The 19,284-nt window shown below is 43.3% G+C and overlaps 1 protein-coding gene across 1 annotated transcript in view; it reads right to left on the bottom strand.

Moving 5' to 3' along the window:
- The window catches only part of gucy1a2 (guanylate cyclase 1, soluble, alpha 2), a 142,603-nt gene that overhangs the window by 96,126 nt on the left and 27,193 nt on the right, over positions 1-19,284 (bottom strand). Inside the window, exon 2 of the mRNA XM_055637048.1 lies at positions 17,869-17,930. Coding sequence (XP_055493023.1) covers positions 17,869-17,930 — 62 coding nt within the window. The remainder of the gene's footprint in view (positions 1-17,868; positions 17,931-19,284) is intronic.

The following is a 19,284-nucleotide window of genomic DNA, read 5'->3' as shown; positions in this document are numbered from 1 at the left end:
CTGGTTATTTCTTCACTAGCTGTTGTTATAGTTATACAGCGTGAATCAGGCCCTTCAGCCCAACTCATCCATGCCAACCAAGATGCTTCATCTAAGCTAGTTTGCCCGCAATTGGTCAATATTCCTCTAAACCTTTCCCTATCTTTGTATTGTCCAAGTGTCTTTTACATGTTGTTGTTATATCTGCCTCAGTTACTTCTCTGGCAGCTCATTCCATAAACCCAACACAACACACAAGGTTCCCCCTCAGTTCCTATTAAATGTTTCCCTCTTTCACCTTAATGCCTGCCTGCTATGCCTGCATCTTTGTAGGGTACGTCGAACAATCACTGTTCCAGGCAAACACTGGCTCTATCCCTGAACTCTAGCTCCGCTACATTGATGACTTTAGTGAACGGGGGTTCCCCTCTTCCATTATAGATGAGGCTCTCACCAGGGTCTCCTTGATATCCTGCATCTCCGCTGCTGCTTCCCCTCCCCCCATTCATAACTAGTCCTCATCTTCCACCCCATCAGCCGCCGCATACAGCATATAATCCTCCAACACTTTCATCACCTCCAACGGGATCCCACCACTGGCCACATCTTCCCATCTCCATCCCTTTCTGCTTTCCGCAGAGACCGTTCCTTCCGCAACTCCCTGGTCAACCCGTCCCTTCTCACCCAACCCACCCCCTCCCCAGGTACTTTCCCTTGCAACCACAGGAGATGCAACACCTGTCCCGTTACCTCCTCCCTCGACTCCATCCAAGGACCCAAACAGTCTTTTCAGATGAGGCAGAGGATAACTTGCACCTCCTCCAACCTCATCTACTGTATCTAACTGTTCCAGGTGTCAATGCCTGTATGTCGGCGAGACCAAGTGCAGGCTCGACGATCGTTTCACCGAACACCTCCGCTCAGTCCGCCTTAACCTACCTGATCGCCTGGTTGCTCAGCACTTTAACTCCCCCTCCCATTCCAAATCTAACCTTTCTGTCCTGGGCCTCCTCCATCATCAGAGTGAGGCCTAACGCAAATTGGAGGAACAGCACCACATATTTTGCTTGGGTAGTTTAGAACCCAGCAGTATGAACATTGACTTCTCTAACTTCAAATAGCCCTTGCCTTCTTTCTCTTGAACAGGTATTTTGGATCCGTCTTCACTAAGGAAGACACAGAGAATCGCCCTGATGTACCAAGAGGATCTAGGGTGACGGAGGAACTGAAGTAAATTCACATTAGGCTGGAAATGGTGTTGCCTTGAATGATGGGATGAAGGTTGATAAATCCCCAGGTCCTGATGGTCTGCATCCCAGGGTACTAAACGAAGTGGCTCCAGAAATCGTGGACACATTTTCAAATGCTCTATAGATTCAGGATCACTTCCTGTGGATTGAAGGGTAGCTAATGTTATCCCACTTTTTAAGAAAGGCGGGAGAGAGAAAACAGGGAATTATAGACCAGTTAGCCCGACATCGGTGGTGGGGAAAAAAATGAAATAGCAGCACACTTGGATAGCAGTAGGAGGATCGGTCCAAGTCAGCATGGATTTACGAAGGAGAAATCATGCTTCACTAAACTTCTGGAATTTTTTGAGAATTTAACTAGGAAAATGGACAAGGGAGAGCCAGTGGATATAGTGTACCTGGACATTCAGAAAGCATTTGATAAGGCCCCACATAGGAGATTAATGGGCAAAATTAGGGCACATGGTATTGGGGGTAGAGTGCTGACATTGATAGAAAATTTGTTGGCAGACAGGAAACACAGAGTAGGGATTAACGGGTCCCTTTCAGAATGGCAGGCAGTGACTAGTGGGGTACCGTAAGGCTTGGTGCTGGGACCACAGCTATTTACAATATACATTCATGATTTAGATGAAGGAATTAAAAGTAACATTAGCAAATTTGCAGATGACACAAAGCTGGGTGGCAGTTTGAACTGTGATGAGGATGCTACGAGGACGCAGGGTGACTTAGACAGGTTGGGTGAGTGGGCAGATGCATGGAAGATGCAGTTTAATGCGGATGAATGTGAGATTATCCACTTTGGTGGCAAAAACAGATGCTGCCTGTCCCGCTGAGTTGCTCCAGCATTTTGTCTACCTTCGATTTAAACCAGCATTTGCAGTTATTTCCTACACACACTATCTATTCCCTTTATGACTTTATACACCTCTATAAGATCACCTCTTAGCCTCCTGTGCTCAAAGTAAAGTCCTAGCCTGGCCAACCTCTTCCTATAGCTCAGACCCTCGGGTCCTGACAACATTCTCATAATGTACATTCTTTCCCATTTAGTAACATCCTTCCTCTGCTGGTTGTGTAGGTCCGTTAGCTGACATTTGAAGAGTCATTTATTGACCATCAACCACAGATATCTGTGTTTGAGGTCAATGAATATATGTGGCAATGCACACAGATCTTCAGAGTTTTAAGCCTGACACCAGTCATCACGGTTATATCCTCACACTGCCTTTTGAGTAGTCTCCTAGATAAACAACACTAGTGATCTTCTTCTTCTCTGCAAAGACCTGCATGTAAACATCACACTCTCAGAGCCAGCTTTTTCCCATATGGTTCCATTTTACAACTCATCCCAGCACAGCGGTAGAGTTGCTGCTTTGCCGCACCAGAGATCTGGGTTCAATCCTGACTACCGGTGCAGTCTGTACTGCAATTGTACGTTCTCCCCGTAACCACGTGGGTTTTCCCCGGGTACTACGGGTTCCTCCCACATTCCAAAGACGTGTAGGGTTGTAGGTTAATTGGCTTCTGCAAATTGTCCCTAATGTGTAGGATAGAACTAGGGTAGGGGTGATCATTAGTCGGCACGAAGACGGTGGGCTGAAGCGCCTGTTTCCACCCTATCTCTAAACTAAATTAAACTATTCATCCTCATGAGCATTACAAACCCTATCTCATGAACATGACAAACTCTGTTTTTAACTTCACACCCCAGACCCTGCACACCCCATTGCCTATTTCAGTAAATATTCCACCACAGAAAAAAAGTATAAGAACGTGTTGACAATGAAAGCAGCATCTCAATTATATGCACTTGTGTCCCACCACCTAACACCCTTAATTAATGCTGAAATGCATTTCTTTCCCTCTGGACGATTAATTTATTTGTTTTCCTCCACAAAGAGGCAAGTGGTTATTTCACAGGAAAGTCTGACGATATACTTACTAAACACCCACATATATTTGCACACACATATCAACTGGGGTCAATAGACAATGATTGGAAGATGAATATCCTCCTGATTTCAGGACCTTCTACTTACCCAACTAACAACAGCTGGCTTGCCACAAGTCATCATTTTGAAGGTTCCATTTTAATTATTATATAAAGAGAGATTTATGTAAACATTGTCATATAATTTATTTGAATGTCAATTATTATAGAATGAATTTTACTTCGGAGTCACGTGAGTGACTTCGTGAAGAACCCCGCTACGGCGCATGCGTGCCATATCGCATACACGCATTGAACGTGTCGGACCTGGGGAGGACGTCCCCTTGAACGGGAGAATTGCAAAGCCGGTGGACGGCAGGTAAGTGACTCTGCATTTTCACCCTGTATAGGAAATGGACAGAGCAACACGCAGAAAGGCTGTGAAGAAGCTGCAGGACGTCAGCGGTGAAGGTGCCGGGGACCCGCAGCAGCAGCCGGCGGCACAGGCAGCTTGTACTGAGACAGCTGTGCCAGATTTAAACCCCGCGCCGGGAAAAACAAATTATAGACCGGGCAGGAAGGCTAATGTATAGCAAGATATAACCTCCATCCAAGTCTGAGGATTACTCACTTGTTGCAAGTTCAAACCAATATAGCAACTAAAACCACTGGTTGATTTCCATTTTTTGCTGCGAAAGTGAGCTCGAAAAGTCGCCGGTAAATACTTACCTATACCGCAATAACGATGACCAGCTGCAGGGCATAGAGCAGCCAGCAGCGACCACATCTGCAGAGCTCGGAAATCAGTACGAGTGGCTGCAGCATGTGGGGCCGTCATCAACATGTGGCGATGAGTACCGGGACGGCGAACAACGGCACTTGGAGCGGCCGGGAGCAACCAGAGCCGGTAGGCATGGGGACCGGCTGCCACAAAAAACCGCGTGCGACTAGTGCCCGAGGGCACGAAAGTCGGCAGGAGCGGTGGGCTAAAAATAAACACCCGCGATCGACCAGTGCGGGAGAGCACGTAAGTCGGCTGGAGCGGTTGTGGGAGGAATTTCTCCACAGTGCCAGGCTCCAGAATATGGATAAAGCCACACAGGCAAAGGTGTAAGTCCCTCAGCACATTGCCAGAAAAGGCTGCTGGACATTTCATCCTCCTCTGAAGAGGGTGTTCAAGGGCTGCCTGAGTCAGACTCTGAACAAGAGTCAGAGCCACGTTCCCATATGGGGGATGAGGGAACACAGTTGCTGGACATGGTGGGCAAATATTTCCAGCAAGAACAGACTGGCAAAGACCTAGAGGCCAGGATGGAAAAAAAAAAAAAAAAAAAAAAAATTTCTCCACAGTGGCAGGCTCTGGGATTGGAGGATAGCCACAGTGGGCAAAAAATATAAGTCCCACAGCAGTTTCCCATAAGGGCTGCATGTAATATCAGACGCCTCTGAGGAGGGTATGGAAGGTCTGACGGGGTAAAATCTGAGCAGGTGATGGAGCCACCTTTCCCCTATTGAAGGGTGGGATAAAACAACCTGCTGAACATGATGAGCCAGTACAGCCAGCAGGAACACACTGAGAATGATCTCGAGAAGGATGGCTGTGAGTATTGAATATATGTCCACCCATCAACTTCAAGCTAATACTTTTGCTGAAGTGTTGGCAAGGCATTTATACCCCGGGATATTGTGGTGCTCTTAATGTAGCCAGTGTTACAGGTGCACTTGCAGACATGTTGGGAAGGCCGTTAGGAGTCGGGATATTAAAATCCAAAATACTCTGAAAGGTCTCATGGCGGGCATAACAGCTTTGGCCCGCATGTTAGAAAAGGTGGACATAATTAGTGACCACAAGGATGCTATTGCACTATTTTTGCAATGTGCAGTTTTGAACTAAATATATTAGAAAGAGGGCCATTCAGCCAGCTCTAGACCCTAAGTTCGCTATACTATGTAAGCAAAGGGCTATTGACCCTGTTATTTGGGGGAGACCTGTCCAAACAGGTTAAAGAATTGGATGAGGAGGCTCGACTTTGGGGCTGATTAGAGCATCCAAAGGATATCTGGGGAAGACATTAACCTTATGTGCATCCTAAGAGAGGTAGCGTTTGTAATTATACTACAAAGAATTGGGCAGAGGTACCCAGCAGCAGCGTCCTGTTTAGGTTTTTTTTGGCCCGGGAGGACCACTGTGGAAGATGCAAAAGCCTCTACGTCAGCATCTACCCTAACCTAAACCTTTAGGCCCTCCACAACCACGAATGAAACCAAGAAAATAACTTGGTTACCACCGATAACCATGGAGGTAGGTGAATTTGGGGCTCCAGCATTAATAGGGAGCACGGAAGTTGGAGGAACATTGCAACTTCATGTTGAAGATTGGTGTAATATATCTATGGACAGATATATCCTTAGCAGTTTTAAGGGATATCTGATAGAGTTTCTACACAAACAAAACCCTCCAGTACAACATAAACCGGACAGATATACATGCTTACTAAAAGGGTAATGGAATAAACAAAACCTGAACAACAGGATTTGTCTCAAACATCTTTATTAGAAATAAGAAAGATGGGGGTTGCTGTATTATTATGGATTATAAACGCTTCACAATGTTGTGCAATATATTCATTTTAAAAATGGATACTTTTAGCAGTACTAAAGAGTTAGTTTTCAGCAGGCTACTTTATGGCAAGTATTAATCTTTAAGATCCTTACTATTCAATATCCAACAGGAGAAAAATTTTAAACCAGCTTTGGGACTGCTGCAACACCAAAATCATAGAGTAATGGCATAGTTGGATGATATCCTTATTGTGGGAATAACTTATGAATTGGCAGGTTAGGTAGTGGTTGCCACTAAACAATTATTTGAACAGCTGGAATTCATTGTCCATCCACTGAAGTCAAAATTGACACCATTAACACATTTAATATGTTAAGGACTTTACTAATAGGTAAAGCCACAGAGTTCAATGGGCTCAATATTATAGAGGCCATTTATTTTGGCCAATGGAGCTAACGATAGAAGCTATAAAAGAATTACAATGTTGGGAACACAATGTTAAGTATTGCTCCAACCCAATAGTTATTCACAACCCGTCTGTGCTATTACAAACAGATGCCAGTGCAATTGGTTACGGTACAACTGATACCATCTCGAGCTATGGGGGAGATGGAATATACAAGAAGCTAACCTACTTAACACTAAGGGTATAAGTACTTAGAAATGTTAAGTGCATTTCATGGGCTAAAAATCTTATTGCTCAGGAATGAAACTGCAGCATGTTAGATGGTAGATAGATAATACCTCGGTGGTGGCATATATAAGTCATATGGGTGGAAATATATCAACATCTTGTGATGAATTGGCAAATTAAATTTGGCAATGGTGTATCCAAAGGAATATTTGGTTATGGGCTACGTATCTACCAGGGATACTTAATTCAGTGGCAGACGCCAGGTCACGAAAATTTAATAAAATACGGAATGGATGTTAGACAGAACGATATTTGCTGAAATCACAGCAAAGTACGCAATGCCGGATATTGATTTTTTTTGCATCCAGGTTAAATCATCAGTTACCAAGGTATATATCATGGGAACCAGATCCTGGGGCAGAAGCTACAGATGCATTCTCACTGCACTGGGGGAAATGGTTCATTTATGCATTTTCCTCCTTTCTGCCTCATCAATCGGGTACTATGGAAAATTCAACTAGACTCGGCATCTGGGATTCTCATAGTACCTGATTGGCCTACCCAACCATGGTTCTCGGTGCTTCAGGATTTGGTGCTAACACCATATATTATTTTAAGACATAGTCCTCAGTTGCTGGTGCATCCGGTGACTGGGGACAGCCATCCTTGCCATAATTATCTGAATTTATTGGTTTGTAGACTCTGAAAGAACCACTTCGGCATATGGGTCTATCTGATAGAACTGTGGACATGATCACAGCAGCACAGAGAACTTCGACTCAAAAAACAGTATTTATGTCATATTAAGAAATGGACTAAATACTGCCTGGATAACAATCTAGACCACAGAAAGATGGATGTTCCAGCTGTGCTAGAATTTCTCACAAGCCTGCACTATGAAGGACTCAGTTACAGCACGGTCAATAGTGCTAGGAGTGCCTTGTCGAGTTATTTATGGGAAGGCACAGAAAGACAGGCTGTGGGCTCACATCCTCTAGTAGTAAAACTGTTACGAGGCATCTTTAACAAAAACCCACCAAGGGCTAGATATAGCCAAATCTGGGATGTGAGTGTAGTCCTAACCATGTTACGGAATTGGTCACCGGCTACAGCATTAACGCTGAACAAACTCACTATGAAAATGGTAATGCTAATGGCGCTGGTCACAGCGTAAAGGGTCCAGTCATTGCAGAAATTAAGATTGGATAACTTCACTGAGGCGACAGGAAGTTTGATTTTCGTGATCCAGGACCTTATTAAGCAAAATAGACCAGGATCAGCGGGTTAGGTCATAGAGTTCATAGCCTATCCGCAGGACGAACGCCTCTGTGTAGTGAAACACATTGTGTTATATATTGACAGAACAAGGGCTATCAGAGGCAATGAAAAGGCTTTTTTTGATTAGCCATAAGAAGCCGTACCATAAAGTCTCGACTCAGACCATTTCACGGTGGCTGATATATTGCTTAATTCAGGCAGGAGTGGACACTAATGTATTCAAATCTCACTCCACCAAGGCTACAGCTACATCAGCAGCTAATCGCCTTGAGGTACCGATGGACAAAATCCTCAGAACTGCAGGATGGTCATCAGAGAAAACGTTTCACAGATGTTACAACAAACCAGTTAGAAAAGAAGAAACGTTTTCGGGCAAAATTTTAAGTTCTATATAATTTATACCTGAAGCTTACAAGGTTTATGAATTGATTTAATAAATATTATTTACCATTTTTGTTTAAAATGTTGGTATGAATGTATTTCTTGAATACCAGTAACAATTTCTCCCAAACTACCAAGGCAGTTGTGAAGCTTGGACTCGTTCCACGGCATGAGGTCACAGAGCTTTGAAATCTTCACGAAGTCACTCACATGACTCCGAAGTAAAATAGTAAGATTAAACGAGAACTTACCAGTTTGAAGTTTGATCTTTATTTTATGAGGAGGAACGTTGAGGGAATACGTGCCCTCCGCTCCCACCCTCATATGGTCATATCTTAAACTGGTATCTCTTTAATAATCTTACTATCTTAGGTCATTATAGTGTATCTGTGACCTCACACCGCTGCTTTGAAGAATGACACGCATGCGCCGTAGCGGGGTTCTTCACGTATTCCCTCAACGTTCCTCCTCATAAAATAAAGATCAAACTTCAAACTGGTAAGTTCTCGTTTAATCTTACTATTTTCGCTGGCATGGTTGCTAAATTGTGATGAACATATATTGTAAGGGAATTATGGGTTGCAAGGCTGAAGGAGGTTACAAAGCTTGTGAGAACTCAGGTCATGACAGAAGTTGAAAAGAGTGTTTTTAAATCAAGATGTGGTAAAATATTGTGAAATATAAATATTTGTCTTTATTTTATAACATACAAAACAAGTTACAATAATAATCGCTAATTCAATCTGAAGAAATGAATGCGTTACATAATAATTTAGTGATATAGAAGTAGAAATGGATGATTCAAATAACTGTTATTTCAGTAAAATATATCAGAAAGATTCAAATGTATCTGAATTTGAAAAGATTTAAGAAATATAACCCAGGGCATGATGCTACTGTTTTTTGGTCCCCATTTCACACAGACAGGCAACTCTCTATTCTTTAATTTGATTCTAAGATGAAGATATCTTCCTGGCCATACCCACACTCCCGTTTCAGACATGACATGTGCGAACACCATGCACTCCTAATTATGGTTAATCTTTAAATAAATAATAATGGCAATCTGTAAAGAAAAAGAAACTTCAGATGCTGATTCATACCAAAGATAGACACAAATTGTTGGAATAACTCAGCGGGTCAGGAGTCATCTCTGTAGAAAATGGATAGGTGACGTTTTGGGTCAGGATCCTTTTTCAGACTGAAGTATGAAGAAGGGTCCCAACCCACAACACAAATGGACACCAAGTGCTGGAGTAACTCAGCAGGTCATACAATCTCTCTGGAGAACATGAATAGGTGATGATTCAGTTCAGGCCCTTTATTTATGTTAGTTTCTCATTTCTCCAATCTATTCACCACAGTAGGGATGGTTTGAATTAAAGCACATTATACTTGTTCTTCCTACTCCTGAAGGATCCTATTATTCAAATGCCACTGAGGTACAACATCCAGCTAGGGTTGAGGAGACCTTGGACGATGCTGCATCTTCTGACACCAGTGAGCAAGTTGTTTCCACGTTCTATGATTCTATGTGTACTATTTGTGTCTCCACCCTCTGTTCTTACTCATTTGTGATTAATGAGTCACCATGTAGAAATGAAACCATCGCACTTACCAAACCCACAAGGTTTAACTATCTCTTCTGGTAGATGGTATACAAGAGTTATGTGACTGTGTGCCCTGAGTGTGAATGTTTACTTCCTCCAAGGAGAAAGAGTCTCTGTCAGCCTTCAGTTTCACCCCTTGATAGATGGTATAGGGCTGTCGAATTGAAAACACAAGTTAGAATTATTGAGATAAGAAGGATGATGGTTTATCATATGCAAGAGATCAGCTTTCACTTACAACAGACATCCAGTCGAGAGGCAGCACGGTGGTGCAGCAGTAGTTGCCGCCTCACATTGCCAGATTCCCGGTTTGATCCTGGCTACGGGTGCTGTCTGTACAGAGTTTGTATATTCTCACTGTGACTGCTTGGGTTTCGACTTATGTAAATTCTGACTTACCTGGCGATTCACAGAACATAGATAGCCCTTATGTAAGGCAGGGAGTGCCTGTATGTACTGCAACATATATCACAAGAGTCAAATGTGTTTTAATGCCATATGACCTGAAACAGAATTTGTCAGTGGATGCTGTTGGATGCACCAGTGTGGTATTTCTAGCGACTATGCAGTCAGATACACTGGCTATCTACATGGTCATCTCTTCAGCAGACATCGCCTACTGACAACTAGAAGGATGATTTCAGTTCTGTCTCTTCTGGGTGTCCTGATGTAGTTCCTCCTGCAAGAAGGAGAAAAAAATGAGTGAGCGCGAGTAAAGGAATATGTTGAATGGATGGATAGGTGAAGAACATTTATTAGTGGTAACTATGAAGGAAAAGCATGATGTTACAAATGACAAGGTTAAATTTCAGTGGTGGCAAGGCAAATGGGGATGATAGCAGTTATATAGACAGGGTGTGCTGGAGTAGACAAAGGGCAGAGTGAGAGGGGTGAATTACTATGCACACAAGTACGTGCCACTGTGCCCACCTTTCCTGAATTGTCATTAAAGTCCATGAGGCACTGAATCCTGGGGTGGGGATCATTCGCCTGTTGCTGACTCCTGCAACGGCATTCTTCCTTCCATCTGCAGAGAACTTAATCTCACCAGCATGACATCCAGCGAGTCATCAATATATTTGGGGTCATCTGTCAATCGGAGGTAGCTTTGGGCAGTCCACTGATGTTTGCAAATGCGCCCGTAATTATCCAAGCTGAGAATCGACTTGTATGCCTCATTATGCATCCTCTGTCCATTTAATTGAGAAAATAGATTACCGGGGCTGCACAGTGGTGCAACGCTAGAGTGGCTGCCTTAAAGCGCCAGAGACCTGGTTTGATCCTGACTACGGGTGATGTCTGTACAAAGTTTCTACGTTCTCTCAGTGACCATGTTGGTTTTCTCCGGGTGCTCCGGTTTCCAGACACGCTCCAAAGACATACAGCTTGATGAGCTAATGGGACTGATTCCACACAGTCTCTAAAACCAAAACTAACAACATTTCCTTCGATATTTTTTCATTAGCTGTTACATCAATGTGCTCATTTACTAAAACCAACTAACACTTACACACTGGCTTTAGGATAAAATAGCTTCATGGTCCCTCACAGTGATACTCAATATATTTCTGAAAATTCTCATGATGAGCTGCAAGAAACTTTAACTAGATCAGACTATAAAGGGCCTGTCCCACGAGCATGCGACTCCATGTGGCAAGCGCGACCTAAAGAGCCTGTCCCACGAGCATGCGGCTCCATGCGGCAAGCGCGAACCTAATGTGGTCGCTTGAGCCGTATGGCTCGCAGGGCCGGTCCCACTTCGATCGCCGGAGCCGTATGGAGTTGTGCGGAGCTGGTCCCGACATCGCGCGGGGGTCCGAAAAACTGACTGTGTTCAAAAATTCCGCGCGGCAACGGCCTGCCGGCCCGCAGCCACCTCGACGCCATACGTCACGCGCAAACTTCCCGCGGACTTCGCTCGAACTTCATGCCACTCACTCGGCCTCCGCGCGGCCCCCAGCTTCTGGTTTGGTCGTGCTTGCCGCATGCTCGTGGGACAGGCCCTTTTAGGTTGCGCTTGCCGCAAGGAGTCGCATGCTCGTGGGAAAGGCCCTTAAGGAAGTGAGGTTGGAAGAATGGAATGATGTGGTTATTGAGAGTTGTTTGGGCTTGGTGACATTTATTTTCGCTTGGCATTTGATCGACATAGCGAACCGATCAGAAGATTCCATAGAATCCATAGGAAAGTGACAAATTGGATTAAAGACTGGTTCAGTGGAAGAAAACAAAAGTAATTGTCAACAGATGTTTAATGCCTCCATGGCTGAATGCACTGGGGCTTTGCAAAGCTCAGAACTCAGATCCCCGATTCGGAATTAAATTTTGAGGCCTTGATTAAAAGTCTAAGCCTAAAACTGTCAGAATGGCCAACTGTGAGGAAGAAAGTATAAGCTGCATTAATTTACTTGTGGACTTGTTAGGTGAGCACAAAAGTGGCAAATAGAATTCAATTGGACGTGTGAGGTACAAGTCCACCGCCAGTTTTCTGGTTTCAGACCCTTTCTGGATTATCCGTTTTGCCAGACCAACAGAGTCATCGATCGGTACTGGAACAGGGAAGCAGAGAAGCTAAAATATCCACCCGCAGATTGGCCTCGGACGTCGGCTATGGGAAATTCAACTCGATGATTGGCTGCAGAGGTTTGTTATAGGAACAGATCTGACTGCTTCAGCAGGGTTGGAATTCCAGAACCCCAGCTGCAGGGGTCAAATTCTCCCTGCCGATCGGCGAGAAAATCCTGATGAGGTCACTCAGTCTAGGTCTCTACTATCTACCTGGCATGTAGGGCAACAACAAAGGTCCTCCACTCAGTAGTGTTGATTCCTTCAGTTGCTGTTTCCATAACATATTTGTTTTACGAGACAGGGTTGTTAGCCCTGTGCTCAACCTCCAACCTGGAGGACCAGTGGATGGATCACTCTTCGTCTCGCCTCTACCCTTCGACCTGTCCAGCATGGGAGACCCTAACAGGAGACGAATCTCCCACTGGTATAGTTCTAGGGGTCACTGAGACACACAAGCTCCCCGACCACGACAAGGTTGCAATCCAACAGGGTCAGTCTAGGTGGGTGGGGGGGGGGGGGGACTTAAATGGGGGATTTCAAGTGCTCTCGTAATTTTGTCTGGATTAAAGGAGGTGCCGGACCACCAGTTGCCGGAAAAAAGGTGGTGAACCTGTATTATATTTGGGAAGAGCAAACAAGGCAAGGGTATACATGATAAATGGAGATTACTACAAGTATAATGAATAAAGAATATAACTTGCAATTCATGTCAATGGATCCCTGAAGGCAACAGGACAGGAGCAGAAGATAGATTTATGCGACTAGGGAAATACTGTAGTGCTAGAATCGTATATAACAATAGATGTGTCACAGTAGACTCTTGTGTGTTATTTTGGTCACCACAGGAAAAATACTTAGCACTCAAAAGGTGCAGTGGAATCTATTAAGTTGTTGCCAAGGCTAAAGGATTATAACAAGGAGAAGATTTTGGCTTGAATAGGATTATTTTCTTTGGAACGAAGGAGACAGAGAAATTTATGAGAAACCTAGATTGGGTGAACAGGATTAACATATGTTCCTTGGCAGAGAAATTAATGATTAAGGAGTGTAGGTTTTAAGTTAATTGGTAGAAGAATCAGAGAGAAGTTGAAGAAAACTTCCCAAACATGGAGAGTAATGAGGTTCTAGCCCCCAAAAAGAAGAGATGGAAATCATTAACCCATTTATAAAATATGTTGATGAACACTTGAAGATTTGTAACCTTCAAGATTACAGACCAAGGGCTAGAAATGGCGAGTAACCTGAATGCTTTTTTGATGGCATGAATATATTTATGAATATGTGCTGCTAGGTTTTTCTTATGATTGATTCCATAATAATGATCATGCATGCACTGATGTTCTGGAAGATAATGAGGTTAAGATGCAGCTCGATAAGATGTTGGATAGGCCTTATTTGGAGTATTACATGCCTCATTGGTCACCCCATTACAGGAAAGATGTTTATCGGAATGCCTGAAGTTGAGGATTTTAACAACTAAAGTTGGATAGACTTGGATTGTTTTCTCTGGAACGTCAGAAGTTCAGGGGAGACTTGATAGTATATAAAATAATGAGAGGCATAGATACGGTAGACATTCAGAACCTTTTTCCCCCAGGGTGGAAATGTCCAACACTAGAGGCCATAGCTATAAGGTGAGATGGGCAAAGTTTATGGACATGTGTGAGGTAATTTTATTTTTACACAGATTGTGGTGGGGGCCTGCAACGCACTGCCATGGGTGGTGGTGGAGGCAGGTATTATAATGCTGTTTAAGAGGCTTTTGGGCAGGCACATGGAAGTGCGGGGAATAGAGGGATATGGATCATGTATAGGCAGATGAGATCAGTTTAACTTGGTAATATGTTTGGCACAAACATTGCGAGCTGAAGGGCCCATTCCTGCGCTGTGCTGTTCATATCCTTATAAGTATAAAACTCTGATCTTGGATGTGTATTTATTTATTTGTTTGTGTATGATCACATCTTCTCGAAAAAACGACGTGGTAACGGTAACATTTTTACATAAAGAGATTTAACCCGTGGTGTCCAAAATTGCCTTTTCTGAAAAATTCATGCATTATTTCTCGTTATTCAACAAAATGTTCAAAAATCTGAAATAAATGAGATAGTCTCGCTGATGACATCACAATGGCTCTGCTCCGCGCCGCCTGCTGTGCTCTGTTCAACGCGCTGCTAGTGACGTCCCCCCCCCCCGACTCGCAGTCCTTTGGTCGCTGCCCGTCCGCCCAGCCCACTCAGTGTCCGCCCCGCTCTCCGAGTTCAAGTCTGCCCCCCTCCATACTCTCTGCCCCCTCCTCCTCTCCCTCCCCTCTCCCCTCCTTTCTCCACCCCCTCCTTCTCCCCCCCCCTCCTTCTCCCCCCCCCTCCCCCCCCCACCACCCTCTTCCCTCTCGCTCCCCCCCTCTCTTTCCCCCACCTCTCTCTCCGTCTCTGCCTCTCTCTCTGCTCCTCTCTTTCTGTCTCGCCCCCCTCTCTCTCTCTCTCTCTCTGTCTCTGTCCCCCTCTCTCTCTCTCTCTGCCCCCCTCTCTCTCTCTCTCTCTCTCTCTCTCTCCCCCTCTCTCTCTCTCTCTGTCTCTCTACCCCCTCCCTCTCCCTCTCTAGCCGCGCCTGCGAGTCTAGATGCGCGTGGGGGTTGGGGACTAGGCATCAGTAGATAGCGCGGGGGGGGGGAAAAAGGAGCGAATGAATAATATTAATATAATATCAAGGTGTGCAATTAGCGAGTGGGGGGGGGGGGGGTGGTTAGTGTGTGTGTGGGGGGTGGTTAGTGTGTGTGTGGGGGGGGGGGAGGGGTGGTTAGTGTGCATGTGACGCCGCAGGCCCCCCCCACAAACGGGGGGTTTAGGGGACGGGACCCAACGGGTCCCACTTGGTCTAGTAACCATTAAAAGTCTGATCTCGAATGTGTATTTGTGTATTATCACATCTTCTCGAAGAAATGACGCGGTAACAGTAAAATGTTTACATATTCTGATAGAGATTTATCGTGTGGCGTCCACAATTGCCTTATCTGAAAAATTCATCCGTTATTTCTTGGGTTATTAATCAAAATGGTCAAAAATCTCAAAATAACTTAGAAAATAAAATGGCTGGCTTTGGCTGATGAAGTGATGATGTCACAATGGGTCTCACACTGTGTTCCACGCGCAGCGAGTGATGTCATCTGGCTGCCCACTGCTCGGAGGCCGCCCGCTCCACTCCCCTCCTCTCTCGCCCTTTCCCCCTATCCTCCTCTTCCCGCTCCTCCCCTCGCTCTGTCTCTGCCCCTCTCTCTCTCTGTCTCTGCCCCCCTCTCTGTCTCTCTCTCTCTCTCTCTCTGTATCTGCCCCCTCTCCACCCATACCCCCCCCCCCAATCCCTTTCCCTTTCTAGGCGCACCTGCGAGTTAGGGACTATGCGCGAGTGGAAAGGGCGGGAATGGAGTAAAAAGAGCGAATGAAAAATATTAATATAATACCAAAGGGGGTTGGTTAGTGTGTGTGTGTGTGTTTGTGTGTGGGTGTGCTTGGGTGTGTGTGTGCATGTGCTTGTGTGCGAGCGAGCATGGGAGTGGTTTGTGTGTGTGTGCTTGTGTGTGTGTGTGTCTGTATCTCTTTGCCTGTATGTCTGTGGCAGTGTGCGTGTGTGTGTGTGTGTGTGTGTGTGCTGTGCGACGCCGCAGGCTTCCCCCCCCCCCCCCCACACACACCGCAACCGCACGTTGAGGGGACGGGACCCAACGGGTCCCCCTTGGTCTAGTGTTCTATAAGATGATACCAGGAATATTGGTAAAAGAGTTTGTACAAAGAGTAAAATTTTACCTCAGCAACTGGAGGGCACTAAAAACAGAAAAGATGACATAGGGAACTGAGATTGAGTCTAAAATGAAGATGAGGAATCACTTTATGCACATTCTGAAGGAATAAAGGTGAGGGATTATTTCAGTGTAACACTCAGGTTGGGATATCGGAGATGGATGGGTAGTGGTTAATAAGTATTTTAAAGGACCATTGGAGAAGAACAGGATAAAATGCTCTGAGAAGAAATACCTGAGGAGGAGGAGGAAAGGAGAACAAAATAACATTTATGGCAAAGGTAACATGTGTAAAGTTTTCTAATATTTTGAGTCATAGTGTGGAAACAGGCCCTTCGGCCCAATTTTCCCACGATGACCAACATGCCCCATTTCTACTAGTCCCACCTATCTGCACTTGGTTCATATCCTATTCATGTACCTGTCTATTGTTTCTAAAAGGTTGCAATAGTATCTGCCTCAACTACTTCCTCTGGCAGCTCGTTCCATGTACCACCTTTTGTGTAAATAAGTTGCCCCTCGGTTTCCTATTAAATCTTTCCCCCCTACCGTAAACCTCCGGTTTTCAATTCCCCTATTCTAGGTAAAAGACTGTGCATTAACCCTATCTATTCCAAATTCAATCTGCATTGAATTTCTCAATCTAGGTTTCACATAAATGAGAAACATAATGGAACCAACCTTGGGCCCTGGTTACAATGCTTAACAATTCCGTCCACTTTGAAATAACTCCTTTAGTAAGTTGCCACTTGTTTTCCTACTGTCAACATCTTATTCTACCTTATTCTTGGATTCACTCTAAATAGCTGATCAATTGAGATAAGCTTGTGGAGTACTCTGTTGAATGCATCTTGAAAGTTGTGGAGTTCACTCAATTGTTAAGCTTTCTACAATGCCCAAATGATCAGTGTTCAGCAAGCAGAATATTTCTATTCAAAATCCATGGCATCTGCTATTTACAGACAACTACTGTCCTCAAATTTGCTACCATTAATCAAGGCCTATTATACACAAAATTCAATAAGACATGAATAACAACATTTATAGTTATCCGATTCTATTTCATCCCTTTTGTGAAAACTGACTAATTGTTGGCATGTTTCCACTCATTTGTTACATCCACTGTGCTAATTCACTCTCTCTTAATCCCATTTCATAACAACTCTTATATTGCTATTCTGCATTTCATAGCAATTCTACATTTAGTTGTTTCGACCTTCCTCCTTTATCCAGGCTTTCACCAAGTTCATTAACAGTCAAATAATTTGAAGGCCCAAATATCTTAAACTTGGAATAAGTAATCATTCAGATCAGGATTTGTAAATATATCTGCAAGCACCAATATTAATTCCCAGACAGTCCGTACATACTTTCATTTGCTGGATTTTGTAAGATTGCACTTTCTTCCTGTAGTGTTTCTGTTTAATTCATCGATACAAGATTACACTTATAAATGCACCTCGTGCTTTTTATTCCAGATTTATAATTCCCCAATGTTTTATCATTTTTGGTGCTATTATATTACATTTGGGCAATTTAAATTCAGCTTTAAAAAAAATGGTTAGCATTCTTTGCCCATTGTCACGTTGTCACGTTCTACAAGACAGACAAAACAGTTGAATGACATTTGAACTTTCAAGTTAGTTGCACGAGAATTAATTTGACTAGGTCAGACAATTCATTTTTGATCAACTAAAATATATCTAAAATAAATTGACAGATATGTGCAAATTATTTATGAACAAAACTTAAGACTACTTATTCAGTACAATGGATTGAATACACACCAAGTTCAAATTCTAAACTTAGAAATATATTTCATTTAATTGTAAAACCTCATAAGCTACATTAGTATTGCCATGTTTTCATTGATTCTTACCTGATTTCATGCTGTTCAAAATAACGCAAGGTCCTCTGTAGAGCCCACTGTAATGTCTGTGGCTGCATTAAAAAGATATAAAAGTAATTGGTATCAAATGGCTATACCTTAAACAATGTAACTAACTACTTCTTAATTACATTACTATTTTGAAGGGAGAATGGCCAATTAAAATAAATTTGTGTTAACAGACATAATGAAATGCATTGACAATCAAAGGATGTGGAATATGTGGATTTACAATACTTTCTTAATTATTGGATTCCAGAAGTACTTTCTTAATTATTGCTTCCAGAACTATTGTGTGACAATTTTTTTCCGCTGTGTGCAGTCAGAGCCATTCACCACAGCAAATTCTTACCTGGCGTCTAAAGAGACTAGTTTTGGCTTACAATCCATTTCAGTGAGCCATCTCATGAGAGTGCCTACTGGTTGGAAGTTATTCCTTTCATTCTTCAGGTCAATATTGTTTGTGCTGCAGATTGCTAGAAGTGCAAGCTATAAACACTTTGTGCATTTGGGACCTTTGTGAATGACTGGAACAACAACATATATCCTCAGCCAAGGAGATGGAAGGCTTTGCAAATGAAAATGAAACAAGGGGTAAAAAAAATAGGTTGAATGCGAGTTAAATTTAATACAGAGAGGAAAACAAGGAAAGAGAATGATTATAGTAAGTGATAGAAAAGAGACTGAAAAATATATTAATAAAATTTTACAGTTTAAAAGAAGCCATTTATACTAGCTACCACCATCTTATAAAGGTGTATAAAATCATGAGGGGAATTGATAGGATGAATATACAGAGTCGTATACCCAGAGTAGGGGAATCAAGAACCAGGGGATCTAGGTTTCAGGTAAGAGAGGAAAGATTTAATAGGAATCTGAGGAGGCATCCTTTTCTCTCAGAGGGTGATGCATGTGGAATGAGGTGCCAGAGGAGGTAGTTGAGGCAGATGCAATACCAACATTTAAAAGACACTTGAACAGGTTTGTGAATAGGGAAGATTTAGAGGGATATGGGCCCTATGTTGGTAAATGGGATTAGCTCAGATGGGGCATCTTGATCAGCGTGGGCAAGTTGGGCCAAAGGGCCTGTTTCTGTGCTATATACAGTGCATTCAGAAAGTATTCAGACCACTTCACTTTTTCCACATTTTGTTATGTTACAGCCTTATTCTAAAATGGATTAAATTCTTTTTTTTTTTATCAGCAATCTACACACAATACCCCACAATAAAAAAGCGAAAACAGGTGTTTAGAAATGTTTGCAAAATAATTAAAAATAAATAACTGAAATATCACATTTACATAAGTATTCAGACCCTTTACTCAGTACTTTATTGAGGCACCTTTGGCAGTGATTACAACCTCAAGTCTTCTTGGGTATCACGCTACAGGTTTGGCACACCTGTA

The sequence above is a fragment of the Leucoraja erinacea genome, chromosome 6, assembly GCF_028641065.1.
Source record: "Leucoraja erinacea ecotype New England chromosome 6, Leri_hhj_1, whole genome shotgun sequence".
Lineage (NCBI taxonomy): Eukaryota > Metazoa > Chordata > Chondrichthyes > Rajiformes > Rajidae > Leucoraja > Leucoraja erinaceus.
The sequence above is the reverse complement of the archived record's forward strand: the minus strand, read 5'-3'. Positions and strand labels throughout refer to the sequence as shown.